The 19383-nt window shown below is 45.0% G+C and overlaps 2 protein-coding genes across 2 annotated transcripts in view; both read left to right on the forward strand.

Annotated features, from left to right (window-relative positions):
- LOC140363689 (arf-GAP with dual PH domain-containing protein 1-like) overlaps positions 1–9584 on the forward strand; it is a 34687-nt gene extending 25103 nt beyond the window's left edge. Inside the window, exons 10-11 of the mRNA XM_072450298.1 lie at positions 2892–3123; positions 9382–9584. Coding sequence (XP_072306399.1) covers positions 2892–3123; positions 9382–9413 — 264 coding nt within the window. The 3' untranslated portion in view covers positions 9414–9584. The remainder of the gene's footprint in view (positions 1–2891; positions 3124–9381) is intronic.
- Positions 9585–14047: 4463 nt separating this feature from the next.
- LOC140363688 (urotensin-2 receptor-like) lies at positions 14048–15600 on the forward strand. The gene has a single exon (XM_072450297.1). It carries the CDS (start codon positions 14080–14082, stop codon positions 15193–15195), a length of 1116 nt encoding a protein of 371 aa, XP_072306398.1. The 5' UTR covers positions 14048–14079; the 3' UTR covers positions 15196–15600.
- The last annotated feature ends 3783 nt before the right edge of the window (positions 15601–19383 follow it).

The raw sequence follows: 19383 nt of genomic DNA on the forward strand, positions 1-19383 counted from the left end.
CTGTGCCCTCTTGAACCCTAAACACACTCTTGGGTCTGTGCCCTCTTGAACCCTAAACACACTCTTGGGTCTGTGCCCTCTTGAACCCTAAACACACACTTGGGTCTGTGCCCTCTTGAACCCTAAACACACTCTTGGGTCTGTGCCCTCTTGAACCCTAAACACACTCTTGGGTCTGTGCCCTCTTGAACCCTAAACACACTCTTGGGTCTGTGCCCTCTTGAACCCTAAACACACTCTTGGGTCTGTGCCCTCTTGAACCCTAAACACACTCTTGGGTCTGTGCCCTCTTGAACCCTAAACACACTCTTGGGTCTGTGCCCTCTTGAACCCTAAACACACTCTTGGGTCTGTGCCCTCTTGAACCCTAAACACACTCTTGGGTCTGTGCCCTCTTGAACCCTAAACACACTCTTGGGTCTGTGCCCTCTTGAACCCTAAACACACTCTTGGGTCTGTGCCCTCTTGAACCCTAAACGCACTCTTGGGTCTGTGCCCTCTTGAACCCTAAACACACTCTTGGGTCTGTGCCCTCTTGAACCCTAAACACACTCTTGGGTCTGTGCCCTCTTGAACCCTAAACACACTCTTGGGTCTCTGCCCTCTTGAACCCTAAACACACTCTTGGGTCTGTGCCCTCTTGAACCCTAAACACACTCTTGGGTCTGTGCCCTCTTGAACCCTAAACACACTCTTGGGTCTGTGCCCTCTTGAACCCTAAACACACTCTTGGGTCTGTGCCCTCTTGAACCCTAAACACACTCTTGGGTCTGTGCCCTCTTGAACCCTAAACGTGGAGGAGGTTTTGCCGTTATGTAAATCACATTACATTTATGGGGCGGAGAATATGAACTCATCCTTCAGCTGGAACGCCGTCTCCGCCGTCATTTCACACCTACAGCATGTCGTTTGCGTAAGGCGCCTGTCGCCGCGGCGATTGAAATGGTAAATAAGTGAAGATGTGTGGACTCTGTGGAAGCTGCAGAGGAGGAGAATGAGACAGTTTAGGCTTCAAAAGAAATGTTAGAGTCAAGGTAATAAAGTACTTTGTAGAAGTATTGCAGTTTAGACCGTTTTACTGGATGTTCCAAATGATAAATAATGTAACAATCTATTATTAAGCAGTTTTTAACACAATGAATAAAACCTTTGAACAGAAAACAAATGTGAAAAGATGAGTCAAATGTAAAGCAATAAAACGAGAGCGTTAAAAACAGAGGATCAGAAGAATTAAAGTGTTTTAGCTTAGTAAATGTTTTAGGTTTACTTTATTTAGTTTGATATTTGTCATGTCAAAGCAGTTTGAAACATTAAAAACAACAGTGAACAAAAGCAGTAAAAGTACAAGAAACATTTAGACACACTGAAATACACCAAAGGCTTTATTAAGTTGCACGTATAAAAATCGACTTAAGTAAAAGTAGTAGTACTTTTTGAGGAAAAGAAAACGCTAAAAGTTTTCTTTTTTTCCATCATTTGATGTTTTCATAAAAAAATAAGACCTTTCACGAGTAAAAATGACCTCAATGTCCCATATTTTGGATATTTAAATCCGTCCCAGAATGCACAGTTTGGTGAGTGTCGGAGCCACTTTTAGGCCTGATCTGTGGGAGAAAAATGCATTTGGAGAAAACGACCTTTGAACTTTCAATGTCCCCGAGAAATCTACAGATGACCAAAACCCACAGAATAATGTCGCGTCACGCCGTTTCCTTTTGCTCTTCTTTACTTCCCACCACTGATGAAGGTCTCGTTAGGCCAGCGCCGTGAGTGGTCCCGTCCCGGCTCGGAGCACCCGCCGTGGGTCGCTCGGGTGAGACTGGGTGAGACTGGGACGAGCCCAGAGTCCCACAGACCTGATGTAACAGATCAGAGCCGCGCTGCAACAGTCTGAGGAGGTAAAGAAGCAGACGCCGTCGATCCCAGGGGTGAAACTCCTGCAGCCGAGGAGAACCCGGCTGTGGGGACACGTTTTATTAGGATCAAAGTTAAAGACGAGACCAAATTGAAGTTAATGAACATCAGTTTCCATGAGTGATTAAAAAACAAAGAAGAACAGGACCAGAAACTATGTTCAGCATACGAAGCTTTCACGTGGGAATGATAAAACTGTCCGAGCTGCACCTGAACAAGCTTTATTATTTCAATTAAACCATTTGAATTCATAGATTTCTCTGAGCCATTGTAAGGACATCGTAAGACTTAAAGAAGACGTCTTTTGCCTTTCTCAGCCGTAGTTCTAATCGACACCGGCCGTGGATCATTATGTTATGTTTTGCACATTTTAAATTGCAATGTTGAGCTAAAACAACTTCATTAAATACAAGTCTTCTCACTTCCATGTTGAAAAGGCGACGTTTTCTGCTAAAATTGTAAAGAGCTGAGGCAACTGTCAGGGCAATGGGAATAACGATGACTCAAATGTGCTCAAATCACTCGAAATGCAAGCGCCAGTGCTTTAATGTGAAGGGAAAACGCTTGTAAAATTGTTAAAAGCTCCTGAAGTTTGATTTAGCAGAAAAGCTTTAAAAGTAGCTCCTGCTCACTGCAAACTTTACACTTGAACTTTAATTGAATGTAATTGCGTGACAAGATTTTGACAGATTGGACGGAAGGATTTGTGTTTTGTGTCATTATTGAGCGTTTTCTCAATAATAACGTGAAATTTGAATTACCAAATAACATATCTATAAATAATGTCTGTTTTGTACCAAATACGTCAACACAATTCTAATCTGATTCTTTCCATTTTACAGATTTATGTCTCGATTATGTGCAGTTTTGTTTTGTTGTTGTTAAAACTGGCCTCTGCGCTAAAGTTGAACTAATTTGAAGTATATTTGTCTGATTTGGTGTGGATCTAAAGACTGTGACGCTTCTGTTTCCTCCAGGACGCGTTCGCCAAAGGAGAGGTGTTTCTGGGGAACAAGGACCACGGCTACAGCGCCGCGGCGGGGCTCCCGTCCGGCACACACTGTAACGGCGCCTGGGCACACGGCATCACCATAGTAACGCCCGACCGCAGTTTCCTGTTCACCTGCGAGACGGAGGCGGAGCAACAGGAGTGGGTCCAGCGGTTCAACGAGGTCATGAGCGCGACCATGTCCCCGCAGGAGTACTCGAGTAAGACGTTTTACATTATACCAAGCTCATTTCAGCCGCTTCTATTCGCGATCTCGTCCTTTCGGTCATTACCCAAAGCTCGTGACCAAAGGTGAGGTCAGAACGTAGACCGACCGGTAAATCCAGAGCTTTGTCTTTCGACTCAGCTCCTTCTTCACCACAACAGATCTGCCTGTCGATCTCACGCTCCATCCTCCCTCGTGAACAAGACCTCGAGATACAACAGTGGGCGGGGCCTAATAAGGTCAATATGTGCAGTCATTTAATCTGGACTATTACATTACATATTTATTACTGATTTAGACACATTTTTATTAATGCCGTCATTAAATGAAAGTTCATTTGTACAACACAGTTCATACAAAAGTAACTAAAGTGTTTTACAAAAGTAAAAACATGCAATATAAATCACCAGACAAAAATAAAAGCATAAATAATGACATTAAAATGAATGAATAGTAGAAAAAATGCCTTCCCTCAAAAGCACAGCTGAACAGAAGCGTTTTTAGCCTAGATTTAAACCCAGGCAGCGCAGGGGCCCGTCTCACATCAGCCAGCAGAGGGAGGCGGAGCAGAGGGAGGCGGAGCAGAGGGAGGCGGAGCAGAGGGAGGCGGAGCAGAGGGAGGCGGAGGCGGAGCAGAGGGAGGCGGAGCAGAGGGAGGCGGAGGCGGAGCAGAGGGAGGCGGAGCAGAGGGAGGCGGAGCAGAGGGAGGCGGAGCAGAGGGAGGCGGAGGCGGAGCAGAGGGAGGCGGAGCAGAGGGAGGCGGAGGCGGAGCAGAGGGAGGCGGAGCAGAGGGAGGCGGAGGCGGAGCAGAGGGAGGCGGAGGCGGAGCAGAGGGAGGCGGAGCAGAGGGAGGCGGAGGCGGAGCAGAGGGAGGCGGAGCAGAGGGAGGCGGAGGCGGAGCAGAGGGAGGCGGAGCAGAGGGAGGCGGAGGCGGAGCAGAGGGAGGCGGAGCAGAGGGAGGCGGAGCAGAGGGAGGCGGAGCAGAGGGAGGCGGAGCAGAGGGAGGCGGAGGCGGAGCAGAGGGAGGCGGAGCAGAGGGAGGCGGAGGCGGAGCAGAGGGAGGCGGAGCAGAGGGAGGCGGAGGCGGAGCAGAGGGAGGCGGAGGCGGAGCAGAGGGAGGCGGAGCAGAGGGAGGCGGAGGCGGAGCAGAGGGAGGCGGAGGCGGAGCAGAGGGAGGCGGAGGCGGAGCAGAGGGAGGCGGAGGCGGAGCAGAGGGAGGCGGAGCAGAGGGAGGCGGAGCAGGAAACTACCTGGAGATTTACGAATGTTATGAATGGGCGCTTGTGAAATAGTATCAAATGGCTTCATATCAAAATTGCGCTTTATAATGAACATGTCAAACATGTCCCTCTGTCTTTCTTTAAACCGCTCCCTCTGTCTTTAAACTGCTCCCTCTGTCTTTAAACTGCTCCCTCTGTCTTTAAACTGCTCCCTCTGTCTTTAAACCGCTCCCTCTGTCTTTCTTTAAACCGCTCCCTCTGTCTTTAAACTGCTCCCTCTGTCTTTGAACTGCTCCCTCTGTCTTTAAACTGCTCCCTCTGTCTTTAAACCGCTCCCTCTGTCTTTAAACTGCTCCCTCTGTCTTTAAACTGCTCCCTCTGTCTTTAAACCGCTCCCTCTGTCTTTAAACCGCTCCCTCTGTCTTTAAACTGCTCCCTCTGTCTTTAAACCGCTCCCTCTGTCTTTAAACTGCTCCCTCTGTCTTTAAACCGCTCCCTCTGTCTTTAAACCGCTCCCTATGTCTTTAAACCGCTCCCTCTGTCTTTAAACTGCTCCCTCTGTCTTTAAACTGCTCCCTCTGTCTTTAAACCGCTCCCTCTGTCTTTAAACCGCTCCCTCTGTCTTTAAACCGCTCCCTCTGTCTTTAAACCGCTCCCTATGTCTTTAAACTGCTCCCTCTGTCTTTAAACCGCTCCCTCTGTCTTTAAACCGCTCCCTCTGTCTTTCTTTAAACCGCTCCCTCTGTCTTTAAACTGCTCCCTCTGTCTTTAAACTGCTCCCTCTGTCTTTAAACCGCTCCCTCTGTCTTTAAACTGCTCCCTCTGTCTTTAAATCGCTCCCTCTGTCTTTAAACCGCTCCCTCTGTCTTTAAACCGCTCCCTCTGTCTTTAAATCGCTCCCTCTGTCTTTAAACCGCTCCCTCTGTCTTTAAACCGCTCCCTCTGTCTTTAAACCGCTCCCTCTGTCTTTAAAACGCTCCCTCTGTCTTTAAACCGCTCCCTCTGTCTTTAAACCGCTCCCTCTGTCTTTAAACCGCTCCCTCTGTCTTTAAACCGCTCCCTCTGTCTTTAAACTTCTCCCTCTGTCTTGAAACCGCTCCCTCTGTCTTTCTTTAAACCGCTCCCTCTGTCTTTAAACTGCTCCCTCTGTCTTTAAACTGCTCCCTCTGTCTTTAAACTTCTCCCTCTGTCTTGAAACCGCTCCCTCTGTCTTTCTTTAAACCGCTCCCTCTGTCTTTAAACTGCTCCCTCTGTCTTTAAACCGCTCCCTCTGTCTTTAAACCGCTCCCTCTGTCTTTAAACCGCTCCCTCTGTCTTTAAACTGCTCCCTCTGTCTTTAAACTTCTCCCTCTGTCTTGAAACCGCTCCCTCTGTCTTTCTTTAAACCGCTCCCTCTGTCTTTAAACTGCTCCCTCTGCCTTTAAACTGCTCCCTCTGTCTTTAAACCGCTGCCTCTGTCTTTAAATCGCTCCCTCTCCCTCTGTCTTTAAACCGCTCCCTCTGTCTTTAAACCGCTCCCTCTGTCTTTAAACTGCTCCCTCTGTCTTTAAACCGCTCCCTCTGTCTTTAAACCGCTCCCTCTGTCTTTAAATCGCTCACTCTCCCTCTGTCTTTAAACCGCTCCCTCTGTCTTTAAACTGCTCCCTCTGTCTTTAAACTTCTCCCTCTGTCTTGAAACCGCTCCCTCTGTCTGTCTTTAAACTGCTCCCTCTGTCTTTAAACTTCTCCCTCTGTCTTGAAACCGCTCCCTCTGTCTTTCTTTAAACCGCTCCCTCTGTCTTTAAACTGCTCCCTCTGTCTTTAAACCGCTCCCTCTGTCTTTAAACCGCTCCCTCTGTCTTTAAACTGCTCCCTCTGTCTTTAAACTTCTCCCTCTGTCTTGAAACCGCTCCCTCTGTCTTTCTTTAAACCGCTCCCTCTGTCTTTAAACTGCTCCCTCTGCCTTTAAACTGCTCCCTCTGTCTTTAAACCGCTGCCTCTGTCTTTAAATCGCTCCCTCTCCCTCTGTCTTTAAACCGCTCCCTCTGTCTTTAAACCGCTCCCTCTGTCTTTAAACTGCTCCCTCTGTCTTTAAACCGCTCCCTCTGTCTTTAAACCGCTCCCTCTGTCTTTAAACTGCTCCCTCTGTCTTTAAACCGCTCCCTCTGTCTTTAAATCGCTCACTCTCCCTCTGTCTTTAAACCGCTCCCTCTGTCTTTAAACTGCTCCCTCTGTCTTTAAACTGCTCCCTCTGTCTTTAAACCGCTCCCTCTGTCTTTAAACTGCTCCCTCTGTCTTTAAACTGCTCCCTCTGTCTTTAAACCGCTCCCTCTGTCTTTAAACCGCTCCCTCTGTCTTTAAACCGCTCCCTCTGTCTTTAAACCGCTCCCTCTGTCTTTAAACCGCTCCCTCTGTCTTTAAACCGCTCCCTCTGTCTTTAAACTGCTCCCTCTGTCTTTAAACCGCTCCCTCTGTCTTTAAACTGCTCCCTCTGTCTTTAAACCGCTCCCTCTGTCTTTAAACCGCTCCCTCTGTCTTTAAACTGCTCCCTCTGTCTTTAAACCGCTCACTCTCCCTCTGTCTTTAAACCGCTCCCTCTGTCTTTAAACTGCTCCCTCTGTCTTTAAACCGCTCCCTCTGTCTTTAAACCGCTCCCTCTGTCTTTAAACCGCTCCCTCTGTCTTTAAATCGCTCACTCTCCCTCTGTCTTTAAACCGCTCCCTCTGTCTTTAAATCGCTCCCTCTGTCTTTAAACTGCTCCCTCTGTCTTTAAACTTCTCCCTCTGTCTTGAAACCGCTCCCTCTGTCTGTCTTTAAACTGCTCCCTCTGTCTTTAAACTTCTCCCTCTGTCTTGAAACCGCTCCCTCTGTCTTTCTTTAAACCGCTCCCTCTGTCTTTAAACTGCTCCCTCTGTCTTTAAACTGCTCCCTCTGTCTTTAAACTTCTCCCTCTGTCTTGAAACCGCTCCCTCTGTCTTTCTTTAAACCGCTCCCTCTGTCTTTAAACTGCTCCCTCTGTCTTTAAACCGCTCCCTCTGTCTTTAAACCGCTCCCTCTGTCTTTAAACTGCTCCCTCTGTCTTTAAACTTCTCCCTCTGTCTTGAAACCGCTCCCTCTGTCTTTCTTTAAACCGCTCCCTCTGTCTTTAAACTGCTCCCTCTGCCTTTAAACTGCTCCCTCTGTCTTTAAACCGCTGCCTCTGTCTTTAAATCGCTCCCTCTCCCTCTGTCTTTAAACCGCTCCCTCTGTCTTTAAACCGCTCCCTCTGTCTTTAAACTGCTCCCTCTGTCTTTAAACCGCTCCCTCTGTCTTTAAACCGCTCCCTCTGTCTTTAAACTGCTCCCTCTGTCTTTAAACCGCTCCCTCTGTCTTTAAATCGCTCACTCTCCCTCTGTCTTTAAACCGCTCCCTCTGTCTTTAAACTGCTCCCTCTGTCTTTAAACTGCTCCCTCTGTCTTTAAACCGCTCCCTCTGTCTTTAAACTGCTCCCTCTGTCTTTAAACTGCTCCCTCTGTCTTTAAACCGCTCCCTCTGTCTTTAAACCGCTCCCTCTGTCTTTAAACTGCTCCCTCTGTCTTTAAACCGCTCCCTCTGTCTTTAAACCGCTCCCTCTGTCTTTAAACCGCTCCCTCTGTCTTTAAACTGCTCCCTCTGTCTTTAAACCGCTCCCTCTGTCTTTAAACTGCTCCCTCTGTCTTTAAACCGCTCCCTCTGTCTTTAAACCGCTCCCTCTGTCTTTAAACTGCTCCCTCTGTCTTTAAACCGCTCCCTCTGTCTTTAAACTGCTCCCTCTGTCTTTAAACCGCTCCCTCTGTCTTTAAACTGCTCCCTCTGTCTTTAAACCGCTCCCTCTGTCTTTAAACCGCTCCCTCTGTCTTTAAACTGCTCCCTCTGTCTTTAAACTGCTCCCTCTGTCTTTAAACCGCTCCCTCTGTCTTTAAACTGCTCCCTCTGTCTTTAAACCGCTCCCTCTGTCTTTAAACTGCTCCCTCTGTCTTTAAACCGCTCCCTCTGTCTTTAAACTTCTCCCTCTGTCTTGAAACCGCTCCCTCTGTCTTTAAACTGCTCCCTCTGTCTTTAAACTGCTCCCTCTGTCTTTAAACTGCTCCCTCTGTCTTTAAACTGCTCCCTCTGCCTTTAAACTGCTCCCTCTGTCTTTAAACTGCTCCCTCTGTCTTTAAACTGCTCCCTCTGCCTTTAAACTGCTCCCTCTGTCTTTAAACCGCTCCCTCTGTCTTTAAATCGCTCCCTCTCCCTCTGTCTTTAAACCGCTCCCTCTGTCTTTAAACCGCTCCCTCTGTCTTTAAACCGCTCCCTCTGTCTTTAAACCGCTCCCTCTGTCTTTAAACTGCTCCCTCTGTCTTTAAACTGCTCCCTCTGTCTTTAAACTGCTCCCTCTGTCTTTAAACCGCTCCCTCTGTCTTTAAACCGCTCCCTCTGTCTTTAAACTGCTCCCTCTGTCTTTAAACCGCTCCCTCTGTCTTTAAACTGCTCCCTCTGTCTTTAAACCGCTCCCTCTGTCTTTAAACTGCTCCCTCTGTCTTTAAACCGCTCCCTCTGTCTTTAAACTTCTCCCTCTGTCTTGAAACCGCTCCCTCTGTCTTTAAACTGCTCCCTCTGTCTTTAAACTGCTCCCTCTGTCTTTAAACTGCTCCCTCTGTCTTTAAACTGCTCCCTCTGCCTTTAAACTGCTCCCTCTGTCTTTAAACTGCTCCCTCTGTCTTTAAACTGCTCCCTCTGCCTTTAAACTGCTCCCTCTGTCTTTAAACCGCTCCCTCTGTCTTTAAATCGCTCCCTCTCCCTCTGTCTTTAAACCGCTCCCTCTGTCTTTAAACCGCTCCCTCTGTCTTTAAACCGCTCCCTCTGTCTTTAAACCGCTCCCTCTGTCTTTAAACTGCTCCCTCTGTCTTTAAACTGCTCCCTCTGTCTTTAAACTGCTCCCTCTGTCTTTAAACCGCTCCCTCTGTCTTTAAACCGCTCCCTCTGTCTTTAAACTGCTCCCTCTGTCTTTAAACCGCTCCCTCTGTCTTTAAACTGCTCCCTCTGTCTTGCAGTGGAAGCCATGTTCAAACACAGACATCGATGAGACAGCGGCTCGTGTGACCTCTCACCTTTGACCTCTTGGACTTCCAGCAGGAAAAACACCCTCGGGCCGCATCCAATTTCACCTCAGTTCCTCTGCTTCTAGTCTCGTCCTCACAACAGAGAAACTGTCACGGAAAAGAAGCCAAACGTATTATCATCGAGTTAAAGGACTCATAATATGTAACGTTGACTTTGTCTCACGTTTAGTTTCTTTCACTCCTTCACAAATAACCAACTGCGCCACCTGGATTCAACACGGAAAATAAAACTACAGGACACACAGTTTATTGAACCGTTAACTCATTTGAATCAGTAGTTCCAACATATCAAACAAGAGGTTTAGCTCATATCCAGTTGATTTAATCACAGTTCATGTCTTTTAGAAGTTCGTGGACTGGAACAAAAACATCAACAATAACAACAACAAAAACAACAACAAGGGTCCAAAATGAATAACATGGAGGACAAAGCAGCAGCTCTGTGGTCATTTACTGCATTACATCTGAAAAGAGAGATTTGGTTATAGGTAACAGAACCGTCTCCTGCTCAGAACCCTGTTAGCTGCTCTGAACCCCGTTAGCTGCTCTGAACCCCGTTAGCTGCTCTGAACCCTGTTAGCTGCTCTGAACCCCGTTAGCTGCTCTGAACCCTGTTAGCTGCTCTGAACCCCGTTAGCTGCTCAGAACCCCGTTAGCTGCTCAGAACCCCGTTAGCTGCTCAGAACCCCGTTAGCTGCTCAGAACCCCGTTAGTTGCTCAGAACCCCGTTAGCTGCTCAGAACCCCGATAGCTGCTCAGAACCCCGTTAGCTGCTCAGAACCCCGTTAGTTGCTCAGAACCCCGTTAGCTGCTCAGAACCCCGATAGCTGCTCAGAACCCCGTTAGCTGCTCAGAACCCCGTTAGCTGCTCAGAACCCCGTTAGCTGCTCAGAACCCCGTTAGCTGCTCAGAACCCCGTTAGCTGCTCAGAACCCCGTTAGCTGCTCAGAACCCCGATAGCTGCTCAGAACCCCGTTAGCTGCTCAGAACCCCGTTAGCTGCTCAGAACCCCGTTAGCTGCTCAGAACCCCGTTAGCTGCACGGGGCCGCGCCCTGTGGGGTTATGAGCGTCCACCTAAGCGGCGCCAGGCAACGGCACTGAACACACAGAAACTACATTAGGAGTAAAAGTACATGATCAAACCTTATTAAAGAGCACAGCAATAACTCCCTGGAGAGCGGAGAGCGTGGAGCGACATCCAGGGCCCAGGGAGTGTGCGGGTCAGAGAATGAACCACAAAACAGAAGCGCTTTTTATTGGTGAACAGCCAAAGCCATTAGCCAATAGGAACAGCTGTAAGTAGCATCGTCACCTTCACTACAAGTGTGTGTTTACATCAGCATGCCGGGCAAGCTTTTGTTTATTTCCCCCTCTGCTGCCAGTAGATGGAGCGCTAACACTAATCTGGATGACTGAACGTCTGAATGAGAGAAAGTCATGTACATATTTGAAGTTCTAAAGCACAAGAGCATGTTTAAAATACAAATATGTGATATGTGTCCTTTAAGTTAAATGTATCACTTCTGAAAGATCAAAGTGAATGTTATTCAGGTTCTTAATGATTATGGTTTGCCTGACCTGCCGGCCCCGCCCACATTCTGTTCCAATGCGTCTCAGTCTGGAATCTGAACACTTTCCAGCATTTACCGGTCCAACCACCGCCGCTAATTGTGTCACGTGTCTCTCACATGCCGAGGACGTCTCTCGAATATTTTTGGAACATTCAGAACAAAATATAATAACTTCATTTACCTGGGATTTACAGAGTTTAGTGCGTCGCTTGTTGACTCAACGTTTCTCAGTCGGTGTTATTTGTATTCTTTCCTCTACATTTCCACCATGTTTGTTTGGACACGAATGGACAATGCCTTTGTCTGATTGGTTCATCCGCCTGTCAATCACTCCCTTTGGAAATTGGCGCGACTGGGTTGAATCCCAGACCCTCAGGTTTTGTAAAGTCTGTCAAAACGTGTTGGGAACGGCTGGTCAGGCAGGATTATGGTTACATCAAAGAAAAATTCAACTCACTATTGGAAGTTGTTGACTTGTTGTTTTTCATGTTGTAATGATCAAAATCATGTGATTTAATCAAGGGCTTCGCAATGAAAAGTATTATCAGGATTTCAATTATTGCTCTATTCAATTACAAAAATGTTGTACTTACATACAATACAATCGTGATTTAAATTATGAGCCAAATTATCCTGATCATGACTTTTTCCAGATTTGCACAGCCCAAAGTGAAAGTAATAAAGATTAAAACTCAATTGAATATGCTGCTTATTTGAACAGTTTCAGCATTTATTTTCTCATTTATTGAGTAGAACATGGAAGATGAATATATTTTCAAATACAGAAATTCATTTGATAATTTTAGGATTCCTTTGAGTGAATTTCTTAATTAAAGTAAATGTATGCTTCCGTTTTTATTGCTCATCTAACTACAATTTTAATGTTTAACTATTTTCCTTCTTATTTTATTTGTTTATTTTATCTTTTTAAGATAAGTAATAAGTTGTTATTCTTAAAAGTGAAATAATATTGTCATTGTACAGATAAACTCTGTTTTAAACTGCAGTTGTTAAATGGTTGAACACTGACCTCTGGTGGCGTTCTGTCAGAACACATGTCCTAATGCCAAGTCTTTTATTTTGTAATAAATAAGTCAACAATGACATTTTGATCATGTGGTTATGTCATTAATTATTATTTAAATGATTATATATATATATATATATATATATATATATATATATATATATATATATATATATATATATATATATATATATATATATATATATACATATATACATATATGTATATGTCATAGTTATAGTTATATAAGTACATTTTCAGGTTCTAATGCTTAAACTCATGTGTGCGAGTCATAACAGAATGTCCAGTTATAGTGTAACTAGTGTAACAGTTTATTTCTTATAAATGATAGTTGTAAGCTGATTTAAATTATTGTTTCAGTTGAGTTTTTGCCTTAAAGAGATGAGTTAACAGCCCTTGGAACAATGAAACAAAAGTATGTTAAAGTTATCGTAATAAGAGAAGACAGTTAGTTCTAAACAAAAGTGATGTTAACGTGATTCACAAGGTTGATAAGTTAAAACAACTCAAACGTTTAACCTTAACCTAACCTAGAACTTAAAATAATAAGTGGCAATAACTCACATTGTCTAGTTCGAACAATCCCTGTAACTTACATTTATGATTTCTTTTGTCATATTTCAGTGTGTTTGAATAACTGTAATTGTACTTACTGCCTGCATTATTTATCATGTATAGCAACAGTCTCATAGTGACTTTGGACAGAGTCAGTGGGCCTGTCCCAGCGGCTCCTGGCTCTTGCCATGGCCCCATCAGGAGCTCTCTTGTGGGTGCGTAAAGCCACACTGCGGTGCTCAGAGGCACAAGACGGAGCTCGGGATAATAAATCTGTTTTCACCTCCGTGTTAAAGAGCGACACATGGACGACAAAAAGGGGACGAGCAGTGACGAGACTCGCCCAAAACTCACCCGACACCACGAGCAGAAGAGCGAGACGTGGGACGACAGAGGACGTCCAACACTGAGGACACTTTAACATGACTATTAAGAAGATGACCTATTGTTCTTTTTCTCTTAACAAATCTGTAAATTGAATGGATCAACATGGAGACTTTTAAAAATCTAAATAGTTTGTATTTTTATCAAACATTTTGTCAGCAAAGCAGAAGTGAGTCGCCCCCAAGTTTTATTTTAACAAGTTTGAAGAGTCCGAAGAGATAATTGGAGAAGCATTTTCACAACTTTTCTAATGTCCAAGGTTGGTCTGATCCTCTTTTGTTTTATTAGTCATTTATTGGGAATGTGTTGACCTTAAATGTTTATGTAAATGTATGCAATTATTTAAATTCACTTATTTCATCGGTCATACGCTGGTACCATTTGTATCGATATTCAGATATCTCCAAACACAAGTATTGGGTCTGATCCCAAAACATGTATTGTTAAATAAATGAAATGTTTTCAGAGAGGTCAGTGTAATCCCTCATGTGTCCAGCAGGGGTCCAGGGCAGACACGGATTTCCTCATTTTTATCTGGACAATGTTTTGTTTAAGAAAATAAGACATTTCGACTTCTATTCAAAAGTCTTTTTGAATTTGAATTAAATGATGGAATCCCCCTGTTTTCTAAAACAGTGTCCAAACAAAACCTTTAGAAACATTTCTGCTTTGTATTCAACCACTTTACTGACCAATTTTGACCAATTAATTCGAAATATTTAGCAAAATTAAAGTCTAGAAGTGTTTATTCTCTAAAACATCTCTGAAACTTTAAACCAATCTTTGCAAAAACGTAATGTAAAATAGAAATGCTAGATATTGCTTGAAATTCAGGTTGAATGTAGGTGAAGACTTTAGGTGACTCTTCCTCTGCACCTCCTTTACAGCTGCCGGGATTAAACATGTCAGCAAAACTTCATCACAACTTTGCTTCGAAGTATCAATACACGTGCCTCTTCCCGTCTCTCCGTCTCTCTTTGAGCTTGCTGAATACATATAGTGTCAATCCATGAAGTAACTTTACACATCTGGCTTGTAGATGGTGCCTTTTTGCTGTGTGCTGCTGAACCATGAACTGCACGCCTAACGCCACTCTCCACGGTCCACAGCTGGGACTAGCCCTGAGCCCCGAGTCTGGATCAGGATCATCCCAGGACGGCGGGACCCAAGGCGGCGGCGGCGGCGGCGGCGGCGGCGGGGCTTCAAGCGGAGGCGGCGGCGGCGGCGCCTGGGTCACGTCTCTGCTCGGCGCCACTCTCATCATCATGTGTGCCATCGGAGCCGTCGGAAACCTCTACACGCTGCTCATAACGCGATCCGCCGCCCTACGTCGCACCGGATCCATGTACGTCTACATCGTCAACCTGGCTTTGGCCGACCTCCTTTACCTCTCCACCATCCCGTTCGTCGTCTGCACCTACTTCGCCCACGACTGGCTTTTCGGGGAAGCCGGCTGTCGCGTCCTTCTCAGTCTCGATCTCCTCACGATGCACGCCAGCGTTTTCATCCTGGTCGCAATGAGCGCCGAGCGATACCGCGCCGTCGCCAAACCGTTCATCGCGCACAGATCGTCATCGAGGAATCGCAAGATCGTCGCCGGTTTCATCTGGGGGACGTCTTTTGTCCTGACCCTGCCGATGATGATCATGATACGGCAGCGTGAAGGCAAACCGAATGCTGCCGGATTGGTCAAGCGAATGTGCTATCCAACTTGGACTCCCGACGCGTTCAAAGTTTACATCACAGTGTTGTTTCTCACCAGCGTTCTGCTTCCTGGACTGGTCATCGTGGCGCTGTACATGGGACTCGCGCAAAGATATTGGGCGGTGCAAGCGCAATTAGGTGCGACGAACCGCTCGGCACGGAGGAGAGGACTCAAGCAGAAAGTCGTGTCCATGATTTTCAGCATCGTGGTGGCGTATTGGGCGTGTTTCCTGCCGTTTTGGGGCTGGCAGCTGGCGAAACTGTTCTCCCCTGAGCTGCTCAGGGCTCTGTCGCCGGCCGTGCACAATTACATCAACTTCTTTGTGACTTGCTTGACGTACGGGAACAGCTGCATCAACCCTTTCCTCTACACTCTCCTGACCAGGAACTATAAGGATTATTTGGCACAGAAAAGCCAGTCCAACGGTTCAAGTCGAGCGGATCACGGTTCGGCTGTGACGACGCCCATGCACGAACTGTAGAACACGGGCAATAAGCATTCAACTGTAAAGAGAAAAGGGTTTGTCTGAGGAAGCAATTGTACCATTTTGCACTTGTTTTGTCCTGTAAAAAGGACAGAAAATGTCTTTCAGCAGGTCTTGTGATTAAAGGGGACGTATTCTGCAAAAGTGACTTTGAAGAGCTTTTAACCATGTTATAATGGTGTACTTCGATTGAGACATGTTTGGGTAATACTGTATTATCCTGCTTTTGAGGTGTTCAGAAACATTCACTTTTCACCTACCCCCTATCCCCGCCCACTGCCAGTGTTGGGAAGAATACTTTAAAGATGTATTTAGTGAGAAAATACTGAATATCTCCCTTAAAATGTATTTTGTAACGTGTTCTGTTACGTTGTGTACTGTACTGTCAGAGTACTGTATTCTGGACACTTGAAATACTTTCACTTCATGCTTCTTTATACAATTGTGTAAAAAAAAAAGTGACAGGATTAAAAGAACTTGTCTAGTATGTTTTGCCTTCATTGATCTCTAATTACAGAAGAAAACCACTCACACATGGACCATCACAAGAGCTGTTTTTCTCACTAAAATCATGCAATTTGAAGCCTAAATGACCTGATTGAAAAGGAAAGTATTTGATTGGGCGAACGCAATTGAATCGAAAACACAATTTGAATGGACGCAATTGGCAAATTGCAACAACTGCAATGTATTGAGTAACAGTATCATTTCCTCTGCAAACAACAACAGATTTAGTCTTATTATGTATGAAAGCTCCTTCAGAAATGTACCGTATGTTTTTCCAGTAATATTTAGAAGTTCATATTTCCATCTTCTGTCAAATGTTAATGCTCTTGGACGTGTTTAAAAAGTGCACTTGGAACAAGATTCTACCATTAATACGCTAATTGTAAATAGAAATGCAAATCGCAATTAGTTTAGTTTAGTCTTTATTTGAATGGACAATGTACAGAGACATTAAGCCTGTAAAAACATACACTTAGTATTCTGAATGTTGTATTGTGAATGTATTATGCTGCTTCCCCACTTCTCCCACTGTTGAGATTGTGATTATTCAAAAGAGTCAAACTTCTTTTATGAATGGATCAAAATTGTCACCTAGCCATTTTTCAACTAGTAAAGTAGTAAATGCTGCCTGTAAATTGACACTGTGAAGAAGTTCTTCAATCCTGATCAGGAACAACAAACATGTTTAAGTCTAGCCATAAAACTATGATTACATTTAAAGCTAAACTAAATAACTTTAAGAATAGAGCGCCCCCAGCAGCTCTTTGTGGAAATACGCTGTCAAAGAACAGACCCAAAAGTGTTTTTTATCAGTTTTTATTGAATATGTATATATATTATATAAAAGAGTCAGGGTTTCTCAGGAGAGTTGTCTTCAGGTCGATGTCGGCAATTGTTACAAGGCTGATTTTACGCCCAGAACCAGCAGGGGGCGACAACAGGCACTTCAAACACCCCGAATATACATATTTACAGTTTTTTACGATTGAATAAACACTCAAATCTAAAGTTTGGCCCAATTATCAAAACCTTACACTCGAGGAGCAAAACTGTGCCTCAGATCTGCACCACTGTAACACAATAAGTCAGTTCACACTTTGTGCACAACAACACACACAGTGATTTACAACACTGAACACACTTGTATGTATTTAGACACAGAAGTTTATCAAGATGTCACTTCTTTGCAATTCTAAAGCACTGACTGTCAAATGACCACACCCATGTTCCAAATGACCACACCCATGTTCCAAATGACCACACCCATGTGTCAAATGACCACACCCATGTTCCAAATGACCACACCCATGTTCCAAATGACCACACCCATGTGCCAAATGACCACACCCATGTTCCAAATGACCACACCCATGTGCCAAATGACCACACCCATGTGCCAAAAGACCACACCCATGTGCCAAATGACCACACCCATGTGCCAAATGACCACACCCATGAGCCAAATGACCACACCCATGTGCCAATCCATAGAACACTGTCATTAGGTGACCAAACACAAGATCGCTTAATTGTAAACACACCAATCAGGTTTAAGCACGATAAAAATGCAGCAAGTGAGTTCATCAAACTGAACCAAAATGGAAGGAAGAGGAAAAGGAAGAGTGAGGATGAGAAGGAGGAAGAGGAGGATGAGAAGGAGGAAGAGGAGGAGGAGGAGGAGGAGGAGGAGGAGGAGGAGGAGGAGGAGGAAGAGGCTGTGCCAGAGGTGGAGGTGGAGGAGGAGGTCGAGGTAGGGGTAGAGGAAGAGGAAGAGGAAGACTTCAAGCAGGAGGAGGAGGGGGAGGAGTTTGGGGGGGTTCTTTTTTGTACTGGATAACATGTAATTTTCATGAAAACTGGGAAATGTTTCTTTTTCACCATGTTGGCTTGAGTTTATGGAAAAAAATAAATGACGTTGTCAACAGCATGAGTCTTGTGTCCTGTGTGGTGTCCACAGTAACACATACAAGTGTGTGTAGTGTTCACTGTGTGTGTTGTTGTGCACAAAGTGTGAGCAGACATTGTGTTTAGAGTTGTGCAAATCCGAGCCATGTTCACTGTGTTCTTCACCCACACGACTCTGTGCACTTAGAAGCAGGATTAGCCACAAGTGTTGAAGGTTTTCCACAGCAGTGTGTAACTGGTGTTTAACTGGTGTGTAACTGGTGTGTAACTGGTGTGTAACTGGTGTGTAACGGGTGTGTAACTGGTGTGTAGCTGGTGTGTAACTGGTGTGTAACTGGTGTGTAACTGGTGTGTAACTGGTGTGTAACTGGTGTGTAACGGGTGTGTAACTGGTGTGTAGCTGGTGTGTAGCTGGTGTGTAGCTGGTGTGTAACTGGTGTGTAACTGGTGTTTAACTGGTGTGTAACTGGTGTGTAACTGGTGTGTAACTGGTGTGTATCTGGTGTGTAACTGGTGTGTAACTGGTGTGTAACTGGTGTGTAGCTGGTGTGTAACTGGTGTGTAACTGGTGTGAAACTGGTGTGTAACTGGTGTGTAACTGGTGTGTAGCTGGTGTGTAACTGGTGTGTAACTGGTGTGTAACTGGTGTGTAACTGGTGTGTAGCTGGTGTGTAACTGGTGTGTAACTGGTGTGTAACTGGTGTGTAGCTGGTGTGTAGCTGGTGTGTAACTGGTGTGTAACTGGTGTTTAACTGGTGTGTAACTGGTGTGTAACTGGTGTGTAACTGGTGTGTATCTGGTGTGTAACTGGTGTGTAGCTGGTGTGTATCTGGTGTGTAACTGGTGTGTAACTGGTGTGTAGCTGGTGTGTAACTGGTGTGTAACTGGTGTGTAACTGGTGTGTAGCTGGTGTGTAACTGGTGTGTAACTGGTGTGTAGCTGGTGTGTAACTGGTGTGTAACTGGTGTGTAACTGGTGTGTAACTGGTGTGTAGCTGGTGTGTAGCTGGTGTGTAACTGGTGTGTAACTGGTGTTTAACTGGTGTGTAACTGGTGTGTAACTGGTGTGTAACTGGTGTGTATCTGGTGTGTAACTGGTGTGTAGCTGGTGTGTATCTGGTGTGTAACTGGTGTGTAACTGGTGTGTAACTGGTGTGTAACTGGTGTGTATATGGTTTGTAACTGGTGTGTAGCTGGTGTGTAACTGGTGTGTAACTGGTGTGTATATGGTTTGTAACTGGTGTGTATCTGGTGTGTAACTGGTGTGTAACTGGTGTGTAACTGGTGTGTAACTGGTGTGTATATGGTTTGTAACTGGTGTGTAACTGGTGTGTAACTGGTGTGTATCTGGTGTGTAACTGGTGTGTAACTGGTGTGTAGCTGGTGTGTATCTGGTGTGTAACTGGTGTGTAACTGGTGTGTAACTGGTTTGTAACTGGTGTGTAACTGGTGTGTAGCTGGTGTGTAACTGGTGTGTAACTGGTGTGTAACTGGTGTGTAACTGGTGCAAACATAGTTAAGTCATATGCAACGTGTGTGTTTCATAAGGTAAAAAATATGGTTTTGATAAATTAGTGTATAGTTTTTACAAGAGTGTTTCATTTTGCAAAGGAGATAAGGTGTTTTGATAATTGGGTTTGTGGTTGTGCTAATTGTGTGTAGGGTTTTTCTAAATAAAACAAAACAGTCAAAATTGTGTTTATTCAATCGTAAAAAAATGTTTAATAAGGTAAAAATGTTACTTAATTCTCCTTTGAAATAAAAGTTACTGAGG

This window comes from Eucyclogobius newberryi, unplaced genomic scaffold (genome assembly GCF_026437365.1).
Source record: "Eucyclogobius newberryi isolate DKJ021-1_F unplaced genomic scaffold, fEucNew1.0.hap1 SCAF_176, whole genome shotgun sequence".
NCBI classification, from domain to species: Eukaryota; Metazoa; Chordata; class Actinopteri; order Gobiiformes; family Gobiidae; genus Eucyclogobius; species Eucyclogobius newberryi.

What these genes read in the sequence shown, in the direction of transcription:
- LOC140363688 (XM_072450297.1), top strand. Translation starts at nt 14,080, where the DNA reads ATGAACTGCACGCCTAACGCCACTCTCCACGGTCCACAGCTGGGACTA.